General features: G+C 39.3%; 2 protein-coding genes across 4 annotated transcripts; both read left to right on the forward strand.

Annotated features, from left to right (window-relative positions):
* Positions 1-1778: 1778 nt before the first annotated feature.
* Positions 1779-11612, forward strand: notum2 (notum pectinacetylesterase 2). Of its 3 annotated transcripts, none has more exons than XM_044113684.1 (14): positions 1779-2657; positions 2734-2802; positions 4506-4691; positions 4805-5114; positions 5208-5260; positions 5695-5790; positions 5886-5946; positions 7030-7142; positions 7241-7343; positions 7687-7875; positions 8010-8110; positions 9771-9918; positions 10026-10073; positions 10384-11612. In XM_044113684.1, exons 4-14 carry the CDS (start codon positions 4807-4809, stop codon positions 10685-10687), a joined length of 1524 nt encoding a protein of 507 aa, XP_043969619.1. In that variant the 5' UTR covers positions 1779-2657; positions 2734-2802; positions 4506-4691; positions 4805-4806; the 3' UTR covers positions 10688-11612. The 3 variants fall into 3 exon arrangements, with proteins under 3 accessions (XP_043969619.1, XP_043969618.1, XP_043969620.1); XM_044113683.1 differs by having other exon boundaries at positions 1779-2042; XM_044113685.1 differs by having other exon boundaries at positions 1779-2042; positions 4611-4691.
* Positions 11613-12991: 1379 nt separating this feature from the next.
* On the forward strand, positions 12992-16493 carry rps15a (ribosomal protein S15a). Its single transcript, XM_044113686.1, has 4 exons — positions 12992-13158; positions 13265-13344; positions 13519-13604; positions 16363-16493. Exons 1-4 carry the CDS (start codon positions 12996-12998, stop codon positions 16454-16456), a joined length of 423 nt encoding a protein of 140 aa, XP_043969621.1. The 5' UTR covers positions 12992-12995; the 3' UTR covers positions 16457-16493.
* The last annotated feature ends 476 nt before the right edge of the window (positions 16494-16969 follow it).

The following is a 16969-nucleotide window of genomic DNA, read 5'->3' on the forward strand; positions in this document are numbered from 1 at the left end:
CAAAGAGCATCATGAGGACAAAGACGGGTCAGAGATCAGGATGTGTGGAAGTAAAAAGCAGGGTTAGTTTATACAACTATATTCCACAATTTTAACATTTCATGGTTCACTGCTCTGTTCATCAATTGCAACTACAAGCCAAGCAAGGCTCTTTATCTAAACTAACTACCGTAGACCAGGGCCGTATTAATCAGAGGGGCAGCAGTGTGACCCCATGGTAACTCTGGTAGAGCTCAAACCTATGGAGTTTTGCATTCCTCCAAATCTGACTTTTAAGGAATTGTGGCAAGAAAACCATGAGTTGTTGTTCCCACAGCACACAGACAGTGGTTACAAAGTGGCTTATGGACATTAAAGTGGCCATCTCAAAGTGAAAAATGTGCTATGAGAAGCTTGTAGGAAACCCAAAACACTTGACCAAATTTATCCAGTCCATTGTAAAAGCAATGCAACCATACAATCTGAATACCTATCAAAGCATCTGACATTTCAGTCATTAATAAATAAATATCTGACATATTCTTTCTATCATTATTAATTTTGGTCATTCCAACTGATCTAAAACAAGATGAATGTGGCCTTATTTAACTTCAGACACTGAGGAAAGAAAAGCAGCGTGTTTCTTTTTGTTCAGTGCATGTGAACTTCTGGCTTCAACTGTATGTTGTTCAAGCTGGTTATGGTTATCTCACAAGTATGCAGGATTACAGGTGTGACACCTAAACTCCATGCTGAACATATTTTCCCTGGCCGGAGGTGTGTGTGGCATGCTATTAAGATGGACAAAACGCATGGTTAGCGGTGAGGGGATCAGCAGAACGAGGTGAACCCTAAAACTCTTATCGCCATCCATCCCACACCCCCCTCTAGGCATCACTGAATCCAACACCTCATATCCCTGCTGTCGACCCCTCCTCCATTCATCACTGTGATGCATTGGCCGTTTGCAGAAGGCCCCTAAACACCTGGTTTCATGGATGGTTTCGTCTGCACCACCTGCTCGCCTCCTGCTGCGGCCCAGCACCTCACGCCGATGCTGCTAAGGCTGTCTGTCATGCTCGTTGATTCAGTGTTGAGCTCTGGCGGTGTTATTCAACCCAGGTCCCATTTCTCTCGCCTGTGGCTTCTTTTCGTGTGGCTTGCAAAGATGCCACTCTTAACTCCCATTAATCACAATCCTGTTTGCTACGTTGCGCACTCCGCTGCTGGTGACAACGCCGACTCAGAGAGATTCTCTGATTGTTAAAGTCACGAATGAGGCAACGAGCAGCGAGGTGAGGTATGGTTGTTTCAGCGGTTTTAGCCCCAGGGGGGGTGAAGTTTCAATGTTTTAATGTGGCGTTCTTGGTGTGCTAAAAGATAAATCTTTTGATTGAAGCACTCTTGGATTTTGAACCTGCAGCTTGTTGGGTCATGACCTTACTCTGCCGCAGTGCGGTCAGAAGAATCCAGCACATGACTGAAGTCCCTGGCTCGTTGTTCTTTGAAGTTATCAGCCGAGAAATATTCCAGCTCATGGCCGAGCCCTAGGCTCCCGAGGCCGGCGATGACACACATGCTGAACAGACAAAGTACCCGGACCACCCGGGCTTTAGGTGTCCTGACCTTGGAGGCTGGCTGTGAAAAATAACAACACAAGGGGAGAAAGAATGCCTCCAATGTTGTGCAGGGGGTCACGCTACTGCTCCATCAGGGTGAAGTTCAGCATGTCTTATGAGCCCCTGATGATTTATTTTAAAAAGTTTATCAGTAGTATGGAGCTCACTTCCAAAGTGTCTCAGTTCTGTTTTGTTGTGTATTTTATTGGTGTATTCTATTGTTCAACCTAAGTGGGAGAGTGTTTGACAAGATGGATCGTTGGAGAACATGAGTTCACTTTAATCTATTGATCAGAAGCCTGGTTCGAAAAAAAACGATATCATTCTGTCCTTTCCAATTTTGAAGAAAAACACAAAGCCTACTAATGCCTCCTCTCTCTATCGACATTCTGGTGAAACGATGATAGATTTACAGCAAGTGCTTTCATTTTTCAGCTGTTTCAGGTATCTGCTAAACAGATTGTTGCGTTGATTTCTGGGAAGACAGATGGTGGTGTGCATGCTTCAGGACAACTGAAGGAATGAAGGATTGTTCAGCTCAGTAGATCAAATTTGCTATAGGCCTTGGCTACATTTGCGCTGCGTGTGGGTGTCTAGACTCTCACTATCATTTTTTTTTTTGTAGCAGCTTTGTTTTTCTCTGGCTATAGTTGAAAGTAGATGAAATACCACAAGTTGCTTAAAATGGGACAGCTTTTTAATCTGCTCAAATGTAAGACAAAAATCTGCCTTTTCTTATTATCTCTTGTAGAGCCCCCATCCTTTCCGATACCAAAAATCTAAAGCACCAAGGGTAAATCAGACTCATTTGTGCTTTCATCGATTGGATCAATTCTATCTTGGACTTTGTGGTTTATTCATCTTCACATATTTAGACACATGCGCACACCACAGTCTCTGGACTTTTTTCAAGGTCCCATGCAGCGCCTGTAGCACCACCCTGTAGCCTTTGGCCTTCCAAGCGATCATTATTTTCCGTGATTGACACTTTGGGATGGTGTGCATTTCATTGATGAGAATTTTAGAGCCCTGCGGCTTGTGATCCTTGAGCCATCGTCGGTACGTCACCTAAGGCCATCTGAAAGAGGGTACGGCTGCAGATCACTTTCAAATACTCTGTCACTTTCATCACCAGAACCCAACAAAACTAACCAGCCATCCCGGGAATCCGCAGACACTGACCTGGACAGGCAAGAAGCTGCAGGTAAAGAAAGATCATCTGTACTACACAAAATATTTTACTTTGTAGGTCAGAAATGATTAAACTTGACTCTTTTAGGTTAAATTTCCACTTTCCAATCAGAAGTTTAGGACATTCACAAATGTTTTCTGTGGTTAAGATATATCTTTCTTTTAGCTGTAATCTGTCAGATAATTTGAGTTATATGTGAGGATAAGGTAAAAACACACAACTAGTGTTGAATACTCTCCTAATGGAGCTTGTGATGCGATTTGGATTTGGTTTAGATAGCACCAGTTAAAAACAGATTGCTGTTTTAAGGCACTTTACAAAAAGCAAAGAAAAAGAAATTAATATACAGAAATATATAGTCAGTCCTGCAATAATTCATTCATACAGATTCAAAGTCAATCACATATATTTCACATTGTTCTTAGTTTTAATCATTGCACCTTATGTTCGGTTTGTTATTCCAGTTTATTATTCAAAGCAAAAGACACACAAAATAATTAATTTTAACTCATCTGTTTCATCACCTTTCAATTTGAAAATGCTACTTAAATCATTTCTTTTTCTTTTCTAACATTCTTGCGTTTTCATTGACTTAAATTCAAAGCAGAACAGGCGATTCCAATTTTGCATCTAGAACAACAATATTAGAGAATCTATGAATAGTATTTTAAATATTTTCTTTTACAGTTCCTGTAATTAGCAGTCATCATCTATTATTATTCTTTCAGGAGCAGTGTTAACATAATAGGATAGCGACATAGGAGCAGTTGCTTTAAAAGATGGTTTTATTATTATTTTTGCAACAAAGACAAAATGATTGATATTTTAAAATATGTTTGTTAGCTCAAATGAGCAATCATCACCATTAGCATTTCTAAATGTTTGCTCCTTGAATGTATTTTCCACTGATCTTTCCTTTTACCCTAAGAGTTTTTAAATGTCTACCAAAATTGGTATTTTCTCTTCTAATTACCCCACTGGCACAAGCAGTAGTTGTGTTTAAGTGTTTTTCATTCAGTGAAAATGAAAACACTGTCAGATTTACCATAGCTAAATCTGTCAGCTATGGTCTGTTCACTGGTTTGAACAAATCCAAATTTCTAAGTTTCCACCTTTGGGTGATAAGTCGATGTAGTCAAGCTTATAATCAGCTGACATTTCAGTGCATCTGTAGTTGCATAGATCTATTCTATTCTTTTTGGCAGTGATATGATAGTTCTGCTGTTTGATAAGTTCATTTAGATTTTTGCCACCATAAGTTGTTGTTTTTTGTTTGCACACTGTTGCAAACTAGAGAAACACTATGTTTATGTTTAATATTATATATTATGTGTCGTGATGTAAAAAAAAAAAAAACAGTTTCCATTTTCGGAGAAGAAACTTAATGGTACAACAGTTTGAAGTGTGTGCTCCAGTGACCTCCAGGTCAAATGCTGTGCAAAGAGGGCATGCATTAGATTTAGAAAGAGGAGGAAGATGGCAACGAGGGCTTGTTTCTAAGTAATGGTCAGCTGGTAAAGTGCTCTGTGGTGGGCGTGTGCAAAGGCTTGAAGTATGTTGAAGAGAAATGTTTGTTATCTATTCTCCTGGCCGCTGACTGTCCAGTACCTCCCCCCTTGGGCTGTGTCATCAGCGGTTTATCTCAGGCTTCAGGAGAAAGTGGGAGGTGATGTGGTTCAGGTGGTGCGTCTATAAAGCTCATCACTGATTTGCAGGATTCATCAATACTTGGCTAGGACTCCATCACAACTCATGACCGGCATCTTCATCTCAATCCTGGTTAGAGATCGCTGAACTTCTGACTTCTTCTTCTGCAGCAGCAGCAGCAGCAGCAGCAGCAGCAGCACCGGACATCACAAGGAACCTCTGCAGCAACCTTCTGGGCTGGTAAACTTTGAAAGGTAAATTCATTTACACCTTTGACAGTGAAGAGATGGAACAGGGTTTCCATGTGCACGTACAAGTGTTGGGTCAATCTTTTTGCTTTGCATGCCTCTTTTCTTGATGTTGTCAGACATGAAGATACTCGGCCATGTGACCTTCTTCCTTCTGCTCGGGGGAATCTTTGCTCAGAGCAGCCGTAATGCTAAAGTGAGTGGGAAATCCGCCAAGAGAGGTGGTGGTGGGGCCCAAGCAGGTGACACTGGCCAGTCCACCCCGTCGGCCGATGCTTCTCAAGGGAGCAGCAGAAGCTCCGGGAGATCAGCTGACTCGAGACAGGACAGCACTGCAGGAAGTCGTACAACTGGACAACAGACGGACGAGATGAGGCTGCAGTTCCTAAGGAGCGCCCAGGTGACATGCAATGACGGATCAGCAGCTGGGTGAGACGACTTGGATTTCTAACAGGTTTACTGCACAGTAATTCCATTCATTACTGCTTTGTCTTCATCTTGGACCTTTTGGTGTTTGTGCAGGTTCTACCTAAAAGAGTTCAGAGGAAGCCGCAGATGGCTGTTATTTCTGGAAGGTGAGTATTTACAAACTGGTTAAATTGGTCCCCTGAGGTCAGATGCTTTTGGCATGATGCCCCCTTTGGAATTTTGACGGGGATGTCATCTTGTTACGTCATCGTCTGCTTTTCTCCTTCTTTGGTTGTTTCTACTTTTTCGATTGACCAAGGGTGGAGGAAAACAATGGAAATTGTGTAAATGGACTGAAAAGTCTTGTTTATGAGCAAGACATTTGCACACCATGGTGTTTCACTTGTGGGGATGTCTAATCAGACAAAATTATTAAACGTGCTTGCTAACTTTGGAGTGATGCTATAGTTCCACATGAGTGGAAAAATATTTATAACAAAATTCATTTGATCTGGTTGAAGGTGTTTTCATGTTCCTCGGAGGCCTGCTGGGCTAAGTGTCTCACATCGGAGTCTCTAATATTAGTCTGCTTTATTTTTAGGTGGCTGGTGCTGCTACAGCAAAGAGACCTGTGATTCCAGGTACCAAAATATCCCCCGCCTAATGAGCTCATCAGGGTGGCCCCAAACTAAAAGAGGTTGGTCATCTATCCATATTTTGGCATGCGTGCTACACATGTTTTGTTGTTTTTGTCAGGCGAGAGGTTTATTTAACGATTGGATATTTTTACAGGGACTGGAATATTATCGCCCAGCGCAGAGGAAAACCCCCACTGGCATAATGCAAATCTTGTGTAAGTACCTGGACCAATATCTCATTTTGCACAAGTGAAACCTTGGACTGTGATTTATTTATTTATTTTCGTAAATTACCCTTGCAAATTGCCAAATTTTAATGAAGACTGAAGAAAAAACTACAAGCAGCAATTCAGGCAACTTAGTTTTTAGTGAGTGACTATAATTCTAGTTGTTTAAAGAAACATTGTTAATATGTAAAATGTGGGGGAGTTTGATAATAGTTTTCTTTGCTCCCCCACCGACAAAAAATGACATTATTGTTTTTATGTGGAGTGGGTAAAATAAATATTGAGTATATTTCTAAACAAATAAAAAGGTATGATATGTACACCAACTTATCCACATACAAAATTAGTCCATAAATTTGGTTAAGGAAGTGGAATGGCACAAGGAAACAAGCCTTGATTATGCTTCTTTAAATTAGTTTAATATTTTGTAGAAAGCCTTATTTTTTTAGTAATAACTACTTAAAGACATGTGATCAGGCTTTCTAGATTTCTATGTCTTACTGCCGCTTTTTATTTCTTGTGTTTAATATTTATTTCCAGTTGCTAGCTTGTAGTCTAAATTTCAATAGGTCCAATAAAAATAGATTTAAAGAGAAAAACGTTGATTTGCTCATTTGATTCAGCGTTGTACATGACAGAGAATTAATTACTTTCCCTTCGAAGGTTTTAATCTTATTGATTCTGCTACTGTCTTTAAAAATATTATATGCTAAGAGATTTTTAGTACCTTAAGGTAGTCGACGTCAATGTTTACTGGACCAAACTCAAAACCAACTCTCAGTTAAAATCTGCTTTATAATTACTTTCTTGTCATGGGACAAGGTACCAACATGTTCTTTATACATGGCCTTATGTGCAAAAGCCTACAATAAAAATTTATAAAATTAAATGCATATGATTTCATCCGGTTATTTTGACATAACTCTTGTGCTTACTTTTGATTTTATTCTGAATTAAAACTCTTTTTTTCGTGTACAAAGTCAAACATTTAAGACTGGCAATATTCCTTATGGTGTGAGATTAAATACTTAATTTTTTACGTAACAAATGTAAATGTGTCGCATTGGGCAGATTCATCCCATACTGTTCCAGCGACGTATGGAGTGGCACAGGCCCAGCTCCAACCCCCGCTCCAAGAACAAGACAAGGAAAAGATAAAGTGAAAGACAGGAACACAAATGCAAGTGAGTCTCTTGATAAATGCACCTTTTTTTAAAACACAAGCTACTTTTGTTATTTACCATGTTTGCCCCTTGTCATCAATACGGACATTTCCTTGCAGCTGAGTATTCTTTCATGGGATCCCTTATCATCCGGGAGGTCATCAAAGACCTCATTCCCAAAGGAATCAAGCAGGCCAAGGTTGTCATGCTGGCTGGCACCAGGTGAGTCTGTTTTATCGCTTGTGCTCTCATGATGCCTGCAGCTTTTGGAACCAAGTCCCCTGGATGTCCTCCATTCCAAACTTTAAACACGAGAAGTCCTATTTTGGGTGCATCCTCTCGTCAGTAATAAAGATGTTTATAGTCATCTGTGATCAGTGACACAATGTTTATTAAAGGGCCTTGCCTTGTAATGGCGAACATTCCTCTCTGGTTAGCGGGATGGTTGCAGGGACATCACCTCCACATCCTAAAATGAGATCCACCATCTAAATGGGAAGCTGTTGAAAGTGATTATGAATCTCAAGGCCAGGTTATGAAATAATGTCCCTGGGTCCCTTTGCAGTGCTGGCGCGACAGGTGTTTTGCTCAACATTGAGAGGGTTGCCAGCCAGCTGGAGCAGCTAGGTACCGAGGCTCAGGTGCGCGGCCTGGTGGATTCTGGATGGTTTCTGGAGAGTAAGCAGCAGCGGTCCCCCAACTGCCCAGCGACTGTTTCCTGCACACCTGAAGATGCTATCAAGATAGGACTCAGGTAGATCCCGGAACTCTTCTGACACTCGGTAGACTATAAAGACAGATGCGAACCCTAAAATTAACACAGAGATCCTCCTTATTTCTCTTGAATTTGTCATTTATGTTATTTCAAAGAATGTCTTGTTTCCACAGGATGTGGAATGGGGTTGTTCCGGAAAGGTGTCGGCAGCTCTACAAGAGAGGGGAGGAATGGCAGTGCTTCTTTGGTCATAGACTATACTCCACTTTGACCTGTGAGTGCTTTGTTTCTCATAATGTTGGTACCGCATGCCACAAACCTGACAGAAACTGTTCAGAAATAGATTGTGGACAGACACTCATGCTCAGAAGTGGATTGGACTGTTATGCCTTCACGTCAACTTAATTGTTGATGTGAAGACACGTTGATCAACAAAGTTAGCCATTTTTGGTAGGCAAGGAGTATCTCCAGGTAGATTTTTATTCAAACCACTGCACTGAGACCCCATTGATAAAAGGTTCAAATGACATATATCTTGACAGCATTGCATCATAAGCTGTGTTTGTTGTTGGATCTCAGCCAAACATGACATACTGATTGATAAACTGGAAAAGTGTGATTATCTGGCACTGTGGTAAACTGGTTCAGATCTCATTGACATACCTGGACTAATTTCATTTGGCAATTATAAATCTGAGTAAACAAAGATCACATGTGGGATTCCCCAAAGCTCCATCTTAGAGTCGCTTTAATTCAGTGTCGATGTGCTTGACAATGCTTAGATGAAAAACGACTAAAACGTCTTTTGCAATTTACTGATGACACACAACTATATAATTCTGAGTCACCACAAGAATGCGGTGCTTTAAAGTCACTGTCATAAATATAAATGTGTGGGTGGGTCATAATTTCTTTTACAAAAGACAGAAGTCTTATCAGATTTGCTAGTTTTGAAGCAAAAATTAACACCCTAATGGGCCAAGAGAATTGACTTTGTCATCCATCTTTGTTTGCGATTGCAGATATAGCTTTGTGCGTCAGATTTAGAGGCGAGCCAGAAACATACCAGTTCTGGTTCTTGAATCCTGTATATATTTTAAAAAGAAGCAATTACTTCCTATAAAACATTTAACACATTAAAACTTCTGTAATTGGGATGTGCTGTTGTGGCACAGGGGTTAAGCACAACCCATATAAGGAGGCCTTGGTCCTCGACGCGGCCGTCGCAGGTTCGATTCCCGGCCTGGCGACCTTGCATGTCTTCCCCCTTCTCTCATTACCCACTTTCTTGTCAATTAACTATCAAATAAAGGCCACTAGAGCTAAAAAAAACCCCCAAAAAACTTCTGTAATTAATTAATTGAAATTCAAGCATCAAAGTGCCACCTCTCACTTGCTTATTGTTAAACAGCTGGTAACCGGCTGTTTGCCTGGTTAGCACTAGTAACTACGAACTGTGTGTATTTTCTAGGTCCCTGTCTTAACTTCTGGTTAAAGTAAGGTCTTCCAAATTCATCATGTTTCATGTGACAGAGATTCAAAGCTCAAAATTGAATGTGACACTATGATGTTTTTATGACTTTTTATTTTTTAATAATGTAAAGCACTATCTTGTTGCTGAAATCTGCTATTCAAATAAACTCAGTTTAAACTTGATTGATTGAAAATGATAAAATAATAGCAACTTTGCCCTGTTCAGTCTTCCTATTATCTGCTAAGTCTCTCTCTCTTTCTCTCTGTCTCCCAGCCTGAATAAACTGCAGACATGTCTTGAGATATTGTAAAAGCGTCATTTTAAACACGTCATTTTAAAGCAAGAATTAAAACACTCCTCTTCTTCCAAAGGAAAATATAAGAATACCAACGATTCATTCTTCCTCTGCAGTTACAATGTATTGGTTGCATTGTCTTTTAAGTCTTTATTCTTTCTACAGCTCCACTCTTCATCATGCAGTGGCTGTTTGATGAGGAGCAGCTGAGAGTGGAAAACATCTACATGGGCGGTCAGAGTCTGTCTGAGGAACAGTGGCAGTACATCCAGAATCTGGGCTTAGAAATCAAAAACTCCCTGACAGATGTGACGTAGGTTTTGCAACAACACTCTTTCGTATAAAACTTTAGACCAGTTGGTGCTAAAGTAAATAATTACTAAATATTAGTTATCCTTTCTTTTTTTTCTTTTGGGACAGGGCTGTATTTGCTCCATCTTGCCTCTCACACACTGTCATCACCAAAAGGTAAGAATGAACATTTAAATTCAATTGGGTTGTTAATTTAGCTCTGTTCTGATTTAAACTCATATAGTCTCAATTATTTTGTTGCACAACTGAACATGAACAAGTCGTGTCACTCAACAAAATTTCAATAAAATGTTTGGAACGTTGTGGTTAGAGCAATGCAAAATGGATCAGTCAAAGCTAGATAAAAAGCCTGTAACCAGACCATGACAACAGTTCCACTTGTTTCAATTGAATTTCCCAAGTTTCTCTCAAATTTTGCCTTTGTTTCTTTGTTAATAATTCATGACTTCTACATCCTATCCTGCAGCAACTGGATGAGTTTCCAGGTTAAAGGCACATCTTTGCCACGGGCTCTCCACTGCTGGGACAGAAGCCTGGAGGCAATTCGCAACAACAGAACCCCATCTAAAGGCTGCCCTTTCCACCTGGTGGACACCTGCCAGTGGCCTCAGTGTAACCCCACCTGTCCAGCTTTGGTGGACCAGGCCACCCAGCAGGAGCTTACTTTGCTCCAGATGCTGGTCGCCATGGGCCTTGACCCACAAAGGCTCGGCCTGGATCCCGAGGGAGAGGGAGATTCTCTGGTCAGCATGGCCAATAACGGTGGCTAAGTGGAAAAAAACTGAAAGGAAGACAATTTTAATGAAACAGAAAAGTGTTTGAAATTTAATGTAACCGTAGAAATGCTTTTACAAATCTGGTTACGATAGGCTGTCCTGTTTAGCATTCCATAATGCTCCACTTCTGTGACTCGGCTGGTTGGTATGTTGCAGCATCTGGGTTTGTGTTGTTTACTGGGCCCTCTACTGGTCACAAGAGGGAAGAGCTTAGCATCAAAAGTATTTCAGCTATCCAGGTCTCAGTGGTTTGACCTTTTCCAGATGTCTGGGCATAACCTAAAACACACGTTCATCCTAAGCAGTCTAACATCCAGCATCATAGTACGAGCCTGTTAGTAGAGTTTTAACACACAAATGTTCACATCAATGTCTGGGGCACAGATGATATACACTTTCATCAGATCGAAAATACAAATAAATCTAATAATGCAATCCAGCAAACTGTTCACACACACACAAAAATGGAAAACACCATAAACTTTTGTGCACAAGGAGTCTGCTGATTTTTGATTGGCTTTGTTTGATTATTTTTAGCAACTGATGTGATACTAACTTATTTATATATACTTTTATGTTTATGTGTTCTATGCATGCCAAAATAAGTGTTATGAGTTACTGATGTGTTTTCTTTGAAGTCACTGATCTTCTATATTTAATCATTCAGTTTATTCTAATCTGTGAAGTAAGCGCAATTTTTAACATGTTGACGCTGTGGTGATTCACCGCGCAGTTGTTATGACTCATTTTGCTGTCATGCAAATTACTAACTATGACCTTCCTGTCAATAATTGCTGTCAAACATATCCTATGATGTTTCTCTTTTTTCATTTCATTTATGGACAGATGGTTTATTTCCAAGTCACTGCTTTAGTAAAGTCAACTGATGTACATGTTGAAATAAAAAATATAATTTGAATCCTCGCTATGTAAATATAAGCTTGGTTTTGTTTTGCATCTTCATGACTTAATTATAGCATCAGGAAAAGGAAAATGCATGATGTAACAACTGAACAGAAAAGAAATCCAACTTTTACTTAATATATTGTGTTCAAGGGTAGTAATGGGATTACTTCAATTCATTAATTGAACTGAAGTAATCGAAGGGCCATATAATGGAGGATTTAAAATGAAATAAATTTAAGCTTATACACACACACGCACACACACACACACACACACACACACACATATATATATATACATATATATATTCCATATCCAGGTAGCATGTTTTTTTGTTTGTTTTTACCACACAATCCGTCTTATTTAAAATGTTTTGGATAGGCAATAGTCTCCTTAGTCCTCTTTTCCTCTAGAGGGCGGTGTCTTGGTAAAATGATATCTACCTGAAATTAAGAAATGCAGTTGATCATATTTCAGATTTTAATTAAAATGCACAATACTCTCCGTGTCTGACTTGTAACTCAAAAAGGTTGCGCAATTTCGTGGTGTTTTGGGTCGTCGCGTCTTTTAGGGAAAAAAAAGTATTGGATTAATTTCCCATAATGCACCGCCGTTTCTTTCTACTTCCTCTTTCCGCCATATTGCAGAACCGGTAAGATGTCTTTTTATGCACTCAGTTACAATCTTTAAAGAATCTTAGCCATCTGTGTGATATATGTTCACTGAACCTTCCCTTTTCAAAGTGGAAGAACATAAAAATGATCTGAGAAGATTATCGACCAAGTTAATAAAGCTATTGGTGGATATTTGTCCTGTTATTATTCCTCCTCTGTTCGGCCCTGGGACTCGGTGTGTTCAAGCCGCCCGGATAGCCATTAATGTCATTCCTAGCGATGGGGCTACTTGTTTAGAACAGGGAAAAACTTTTGTTGTCGCCATAAATATCAGTTTATCACACACTTCATATGCTGTTGGCATATTTATCAACGTTACGTGTTGGGAATGTTTTTACCTGTTAGTGGAGAAGGCTACGGTAGCTAGCATCGCTGAGTACTCAAAGTGGACCATGCTTTGCTGGGAATTTGGGGTGTACACGGACCTTGTTTGGTTAAAATACATAATTATTGTGAATGTTTTGACCAAGTTATATCAGCATAATATGTCTAAATAGCTGGTAAATCCTAGAAGTCTTTCACTGATGCTACATGATGAGCTAATGCTGCTAAGCTTGTTCTCTTGAGATGTACAGGTCATTCTGATAAAAGAAAATAGTTTGTATTTTGTCTCTTGCATTGGTGAGTTAAATGATTGATGTCCCATGCGAATTAGCTTTTTTTATGTAAATACAAGAATATTTCTGAGGACTTTTGAGATAGGGCTTCCCACAACTTTTAATATGTCTTTCTTGTTTGTGTCTGCAGGCATCATGGTGCGCATGAACGTTCTCGCAGATGCTCTGAAAAGCATCAACAATGCTGAGAAGCGTGGGAAACGCCAGGTCCTCATCCGGCCCTGCTCCAAGGTTATTGTGCGCTTTCTAACCGTCATGATGAAGCACGGTGAGTGACAAACAGTTACGTGTGTGAGACAGAGAAGTTTGAATGGTGAAGCCTCCATATGTGGAGCGGAGCGTTATGGCTGATCATTTCTCACTGAAACCTTCAGGTTACATTGGTGAGTTTGAGATCATTGACGACCACAGAGCCGGGAAAATCGTTGTGAATCTCACAGGCAGGCTGAACAAGGTAAGTGTAGTCCTACCCTGCAGAAATACATTGTTACATTTTTTAAGGCAATTTCTGTAATAGATTGCCAGGTTTTTGAATCAATGCACTGCTGTAGTCTGTGTTAAAATATGACAGTGAAGTTAAATCCTGTTAAAGTGTGGCGTATAATTCAGTGATGTATTTCTCTTTCAGTGTGGTGTGATTAGTCCACGTTTTGATCTTCAGCTCAAGGATCTGGAGAAGTGGCAGAACAACCTGCTGCCTTCAAGACAGTTTGGGTGAGAATCACTTTGTCCTCTTCAGACTTTCACTGGACCTGAGGGGAAAAACAGGCCTCTAAAATCAGACTTTTTGATTAGATGAACGAGTTTTGGTCACTTATAAAAGCTTGTGTCGTTGAGACTTGTGTGATCCCTGCTCTGTTTTATTTTTGAGTTTGTCTTCCCCCCCACCAACGGCTCACTTGATTTTTACTATTTATTTTTATTGGTTATGTCCCATTGAATCTGTTAGAAATCAAAGCAGGGGTCAACTGTGTTGGAATATGACGCTTATATCATATAGCCAAGGTTGTGTGCACAAACAAGCAGTTGGGGTTTTAGTTTTTTGGTTTTTAAGGGCTCACATTGTTCAAAGCATGCATGTATAAACATCAGCAGAAAGGATTTGAAAAACATAAGCAATACACTTGTGCATTACATGTTGTTATAGTAAGCCAGATGGAGTCTAAATACAGTAAATGCTCACAGAAAATTTAAACCTAACGGAGGTTTAAAATATTGTATTGACACATAAGCAGATTGAAGAATGCAGTAAAATGTGAACTCGGAGAAACGGATATTTCCATCACGCTAAACAATTCCTATTGTGGTTTTTCTAATCTTGTGCAGCTTTACTTGAGTGGTTTTGTGTCTAATTCTCTTCTTGGCTTCTTAATTGACAACCGAGCAATTTCATTATCAACGAATTACAAAGAGAAACGTCCAACTTTGAAACAATAAATCCATTATTTTTCCATTTAAAAAGTCATACTGTGTGATTTTGACTATTTTCACTCCTCGAGGAGTCTTCAAATGAATCAAATATTGTCTTAAAGTAGAGAATCGACAGTTACATCTTGACTTGTTTTAGATTGCATATGTCCAGCACTCGCTTTTCATCTTCTGTTTATCAATTATTCAAATCAGATTCCATCCAGCTAAAGTCAGCTGTAGCACCAGAACCAGGCTGATGCTGTTTATCTTTTCATCCTTTTACAATCCTGTTAGCAGGCTAGTTTAATAAGAACGTGATAATTTGATCATGTGCTTAACAGAAGAAATCTACTCTACTTGCATGTAGAGCATCGCTTTATAGTATTTATGTAAGTTTTTACTTACACGATGCAACACACTGATTAAATTTTACATGTCAGCATCACTTTCCTGAATTATCTGTGAAACATCAGCTGGTTTTTGTTCAACTTTAGTCTCAGCTTCAGTTCAAGACCAGAAAATCTCAACCAGCTTCAGATGAAGAAGCTGGAAATTTGAATCATGGCTTAGAGGCGTAATTTGACCTCTAAATGTACTTGGTTCTGAATAATGTGAGGTTTTCACCAATGGCTCTGATTGAGCAAAGAGTACAAAAGCATATAATGGTCGAGACGCAAAGAAATCGCAATCCTTTCCTACTGCAAGCAATTGTTTTAATTGGGGGAAAAAAAGATCTTTGACTTTAGTATTTTGAAATGTTGAAAAGCAAAAGTTGTACACATTTTAAGCAGCATGAAACTTTAAATGGAGTTTTCCATGAGATGTGCACTTTCTTATCTGTCTAGATTTGATGCTACAAACTATACAGTCTTAACTGATTACTTCAAACTTGGGGGAAAAAAATCATTTTTAGAAATTGTGGTGTATTTGGTTGTTGTTAAACATTTATCTGAACTTTTCTCCTTTACGATAACACAATGCCTCTGCTACTCTCTGCCAGTGTTAGCTCCTCAGCTGCTAAAAATATACTTGAGGTGTTGGCAGTAAGGCTGGTTGGAGTCCATCCATGTATTGTTTATCAATAGGCAGAGTGTGAATGCATGGCAATTAAAATAAAGCATCCTCACAAATATTGTTAACAGGGATTTATATTTTCTTCACCAATATTGTGATGCTGTTCTCTGCTTTACACCACTCCCTTTTAGACTTGTGTAGTCAAACTCTTGCTGTTCAGTAGTTTAAACTACATGGATTTTGTAGGAGTTGCTGTCTGCCCTAAAGCCTGGTACAGTCTTTCTACTTGGGATCTGGAGTTTGACTTTTTTTTTCTTGTAGTTCTCTGAACGTGGTGTTTATCAATCAGACCTCATTTGTTTGCAGAGGAATTAATCAATTTAATATAACTTCATCATTTTCTAGGGAAAATATTACTAGTTTAGAAATGTGTAAAAATTTTCATCAAAAATCAGGTTGAGTTCAACGAAAGGTTAGTATTTCTAAAATGTTGGAGGGTTGCTTAAAACTCAACTAAGCATCTTTGTCAGTTGAGGGATTTTTTTTCCATTACTTTTATTTCGATGCATTCTTGGAGGATCTTGTGTGTGAAGGTTTTATTTCACTCATCCATACTTTGGTTGTTGGCTTACTGATTCAGAAATCAAATTCACTATGTTTGTGAACAAATTTGAATTTAGGTTGAACTTGCTTCATAAGCTGGGTCTATTTAAAAAAAATATAATTAATTTATATTTTTTAAAGAGAAATTTGTCCAATAGCAAAGTTCATAAGCGGTTTCTCAGTCTGAGAAATGCAAAAGACACTGAGCTGAAATAGAGATGTGGGAAAATTTTGTCAAATGAAAAATGTGTAGAAACAACGTGTGAATATATATCACATTAAACTGGCCCCCCTGTTTATTTTTGACCTAGGTTGATGATTTATGTTAAGTCATTTGTCAAATGCATATAGATTTATCGCCTTGTTTTCATGGAGAAATAAATTGAGTAATGCAGCTCACTGTGCTACTTGCAGTGTTTCTGAACTCCTGCCTTGTTGTCCACAGATACATTGTGCTGACCACCTCAGCTGGCATCATGGACCACGAAGAGGCCAGACGGAAACACACAGGAGGCAAAATCCTTGGATTCTTTTTCTAAAATGTAAAGAACTGCAAATAAAAACAGGCAGGATAAAGCTGCTCGTTTTTTCGTGCCTTATTTCAACTATTTGAAAGTGCCGATGTGCACTAGCGCTGTTCTACACTTGGTGTTGTTTTCGAAAACACTGCTGTGGGATCTTTAGGCAGGGGAGATTTTAAACTACAAAAACATTGCAGCAGCTTGTTAGGAAGTAAAGCAGTCTAAATAAAAGTCTGGTTGTTGGTTAGAAAGTGTTAATTTAGTTGAGTAACCCAACAGTTTTAGTGGCGGGTGTCCAGAAGAAGAGACGAAAACCCTTCCAAAGAATGTCCATCCCTCGAGGGTCCCATCGATAAACACGCTAATCTCAACACTGTAGACTGAACCTTTGTTTCTGTAGCTTTTCTTCCCCCCAGTGGCCATTAAAAGCTGTTGCCTCTTCCCTACTCTTGTTAATCGCTTGTAAAAAGAGTCTTTGCTTTTTCTGCTCTGCAATCATCTCACCAGTGTGACCTTTTTTGCAATCCTCGG

The sequence above is a fragment of the Gambusia affinis genome, linkage group LG04, assembly GCF_019740435.1.
Source record: "Gambusia affinis linkage group LG04, SWU_Gaff_1.0, whole genome shotgun sequence".
In the NCBI taxonomy this organism is placed as follows: domain Eukaryota; kingdom Metazoa; phylum Chordata; class Actinopteri; order Cyprinodontiformes; family Poeciliidae; genus Gambusia; species Gambusia affinis.

Bases quoted from the DNA above. Each gene is read 5' to 3' on its own strand.
- notum2 (XM_044113684.1), top strand. From the start codon at position 4,807: ATGAAGATACTCGGCCATGTGACCTTCTTCCTTCTGCTCGGGGGAATC. The intron at 7,876-8,009 runs GTAGATCCCGGA...TTGTTTCCACAG, and splicing joins GCTATCAAGATAGGACTCAG to GATGTGGAATGGGGTTGTTC. The intron at 9,919-10,025 runs GTAGGTTTTGCA...CTTTTGGGACAG, and splicing joins AACTCCCTGACAGATGTGAC to GGCTGTATTTGCTCCATCTT.
- rps15a (XM_044113686.1), top strand. From the start codon at position 12,996: ATGTCTTTCTTGTTTGTGTCTGCAGGCATCATGGTGCGCATGAACGTT. The intron at 13,345-13,518 runs GTAAGTGTAGTC...TTTCTCTTTCAG, and splicing joins TCACAGGCAGGCTGAACAAG to TGTGGTGTGATTAGTCCACG. The intron at 13,605-16,362 runs GTGAGAATCACT...TGTTGTCCACAG, and splicing joins CTGCCTTCAAGACAGTTTGG to ATACATTGTGCTGACCACCT.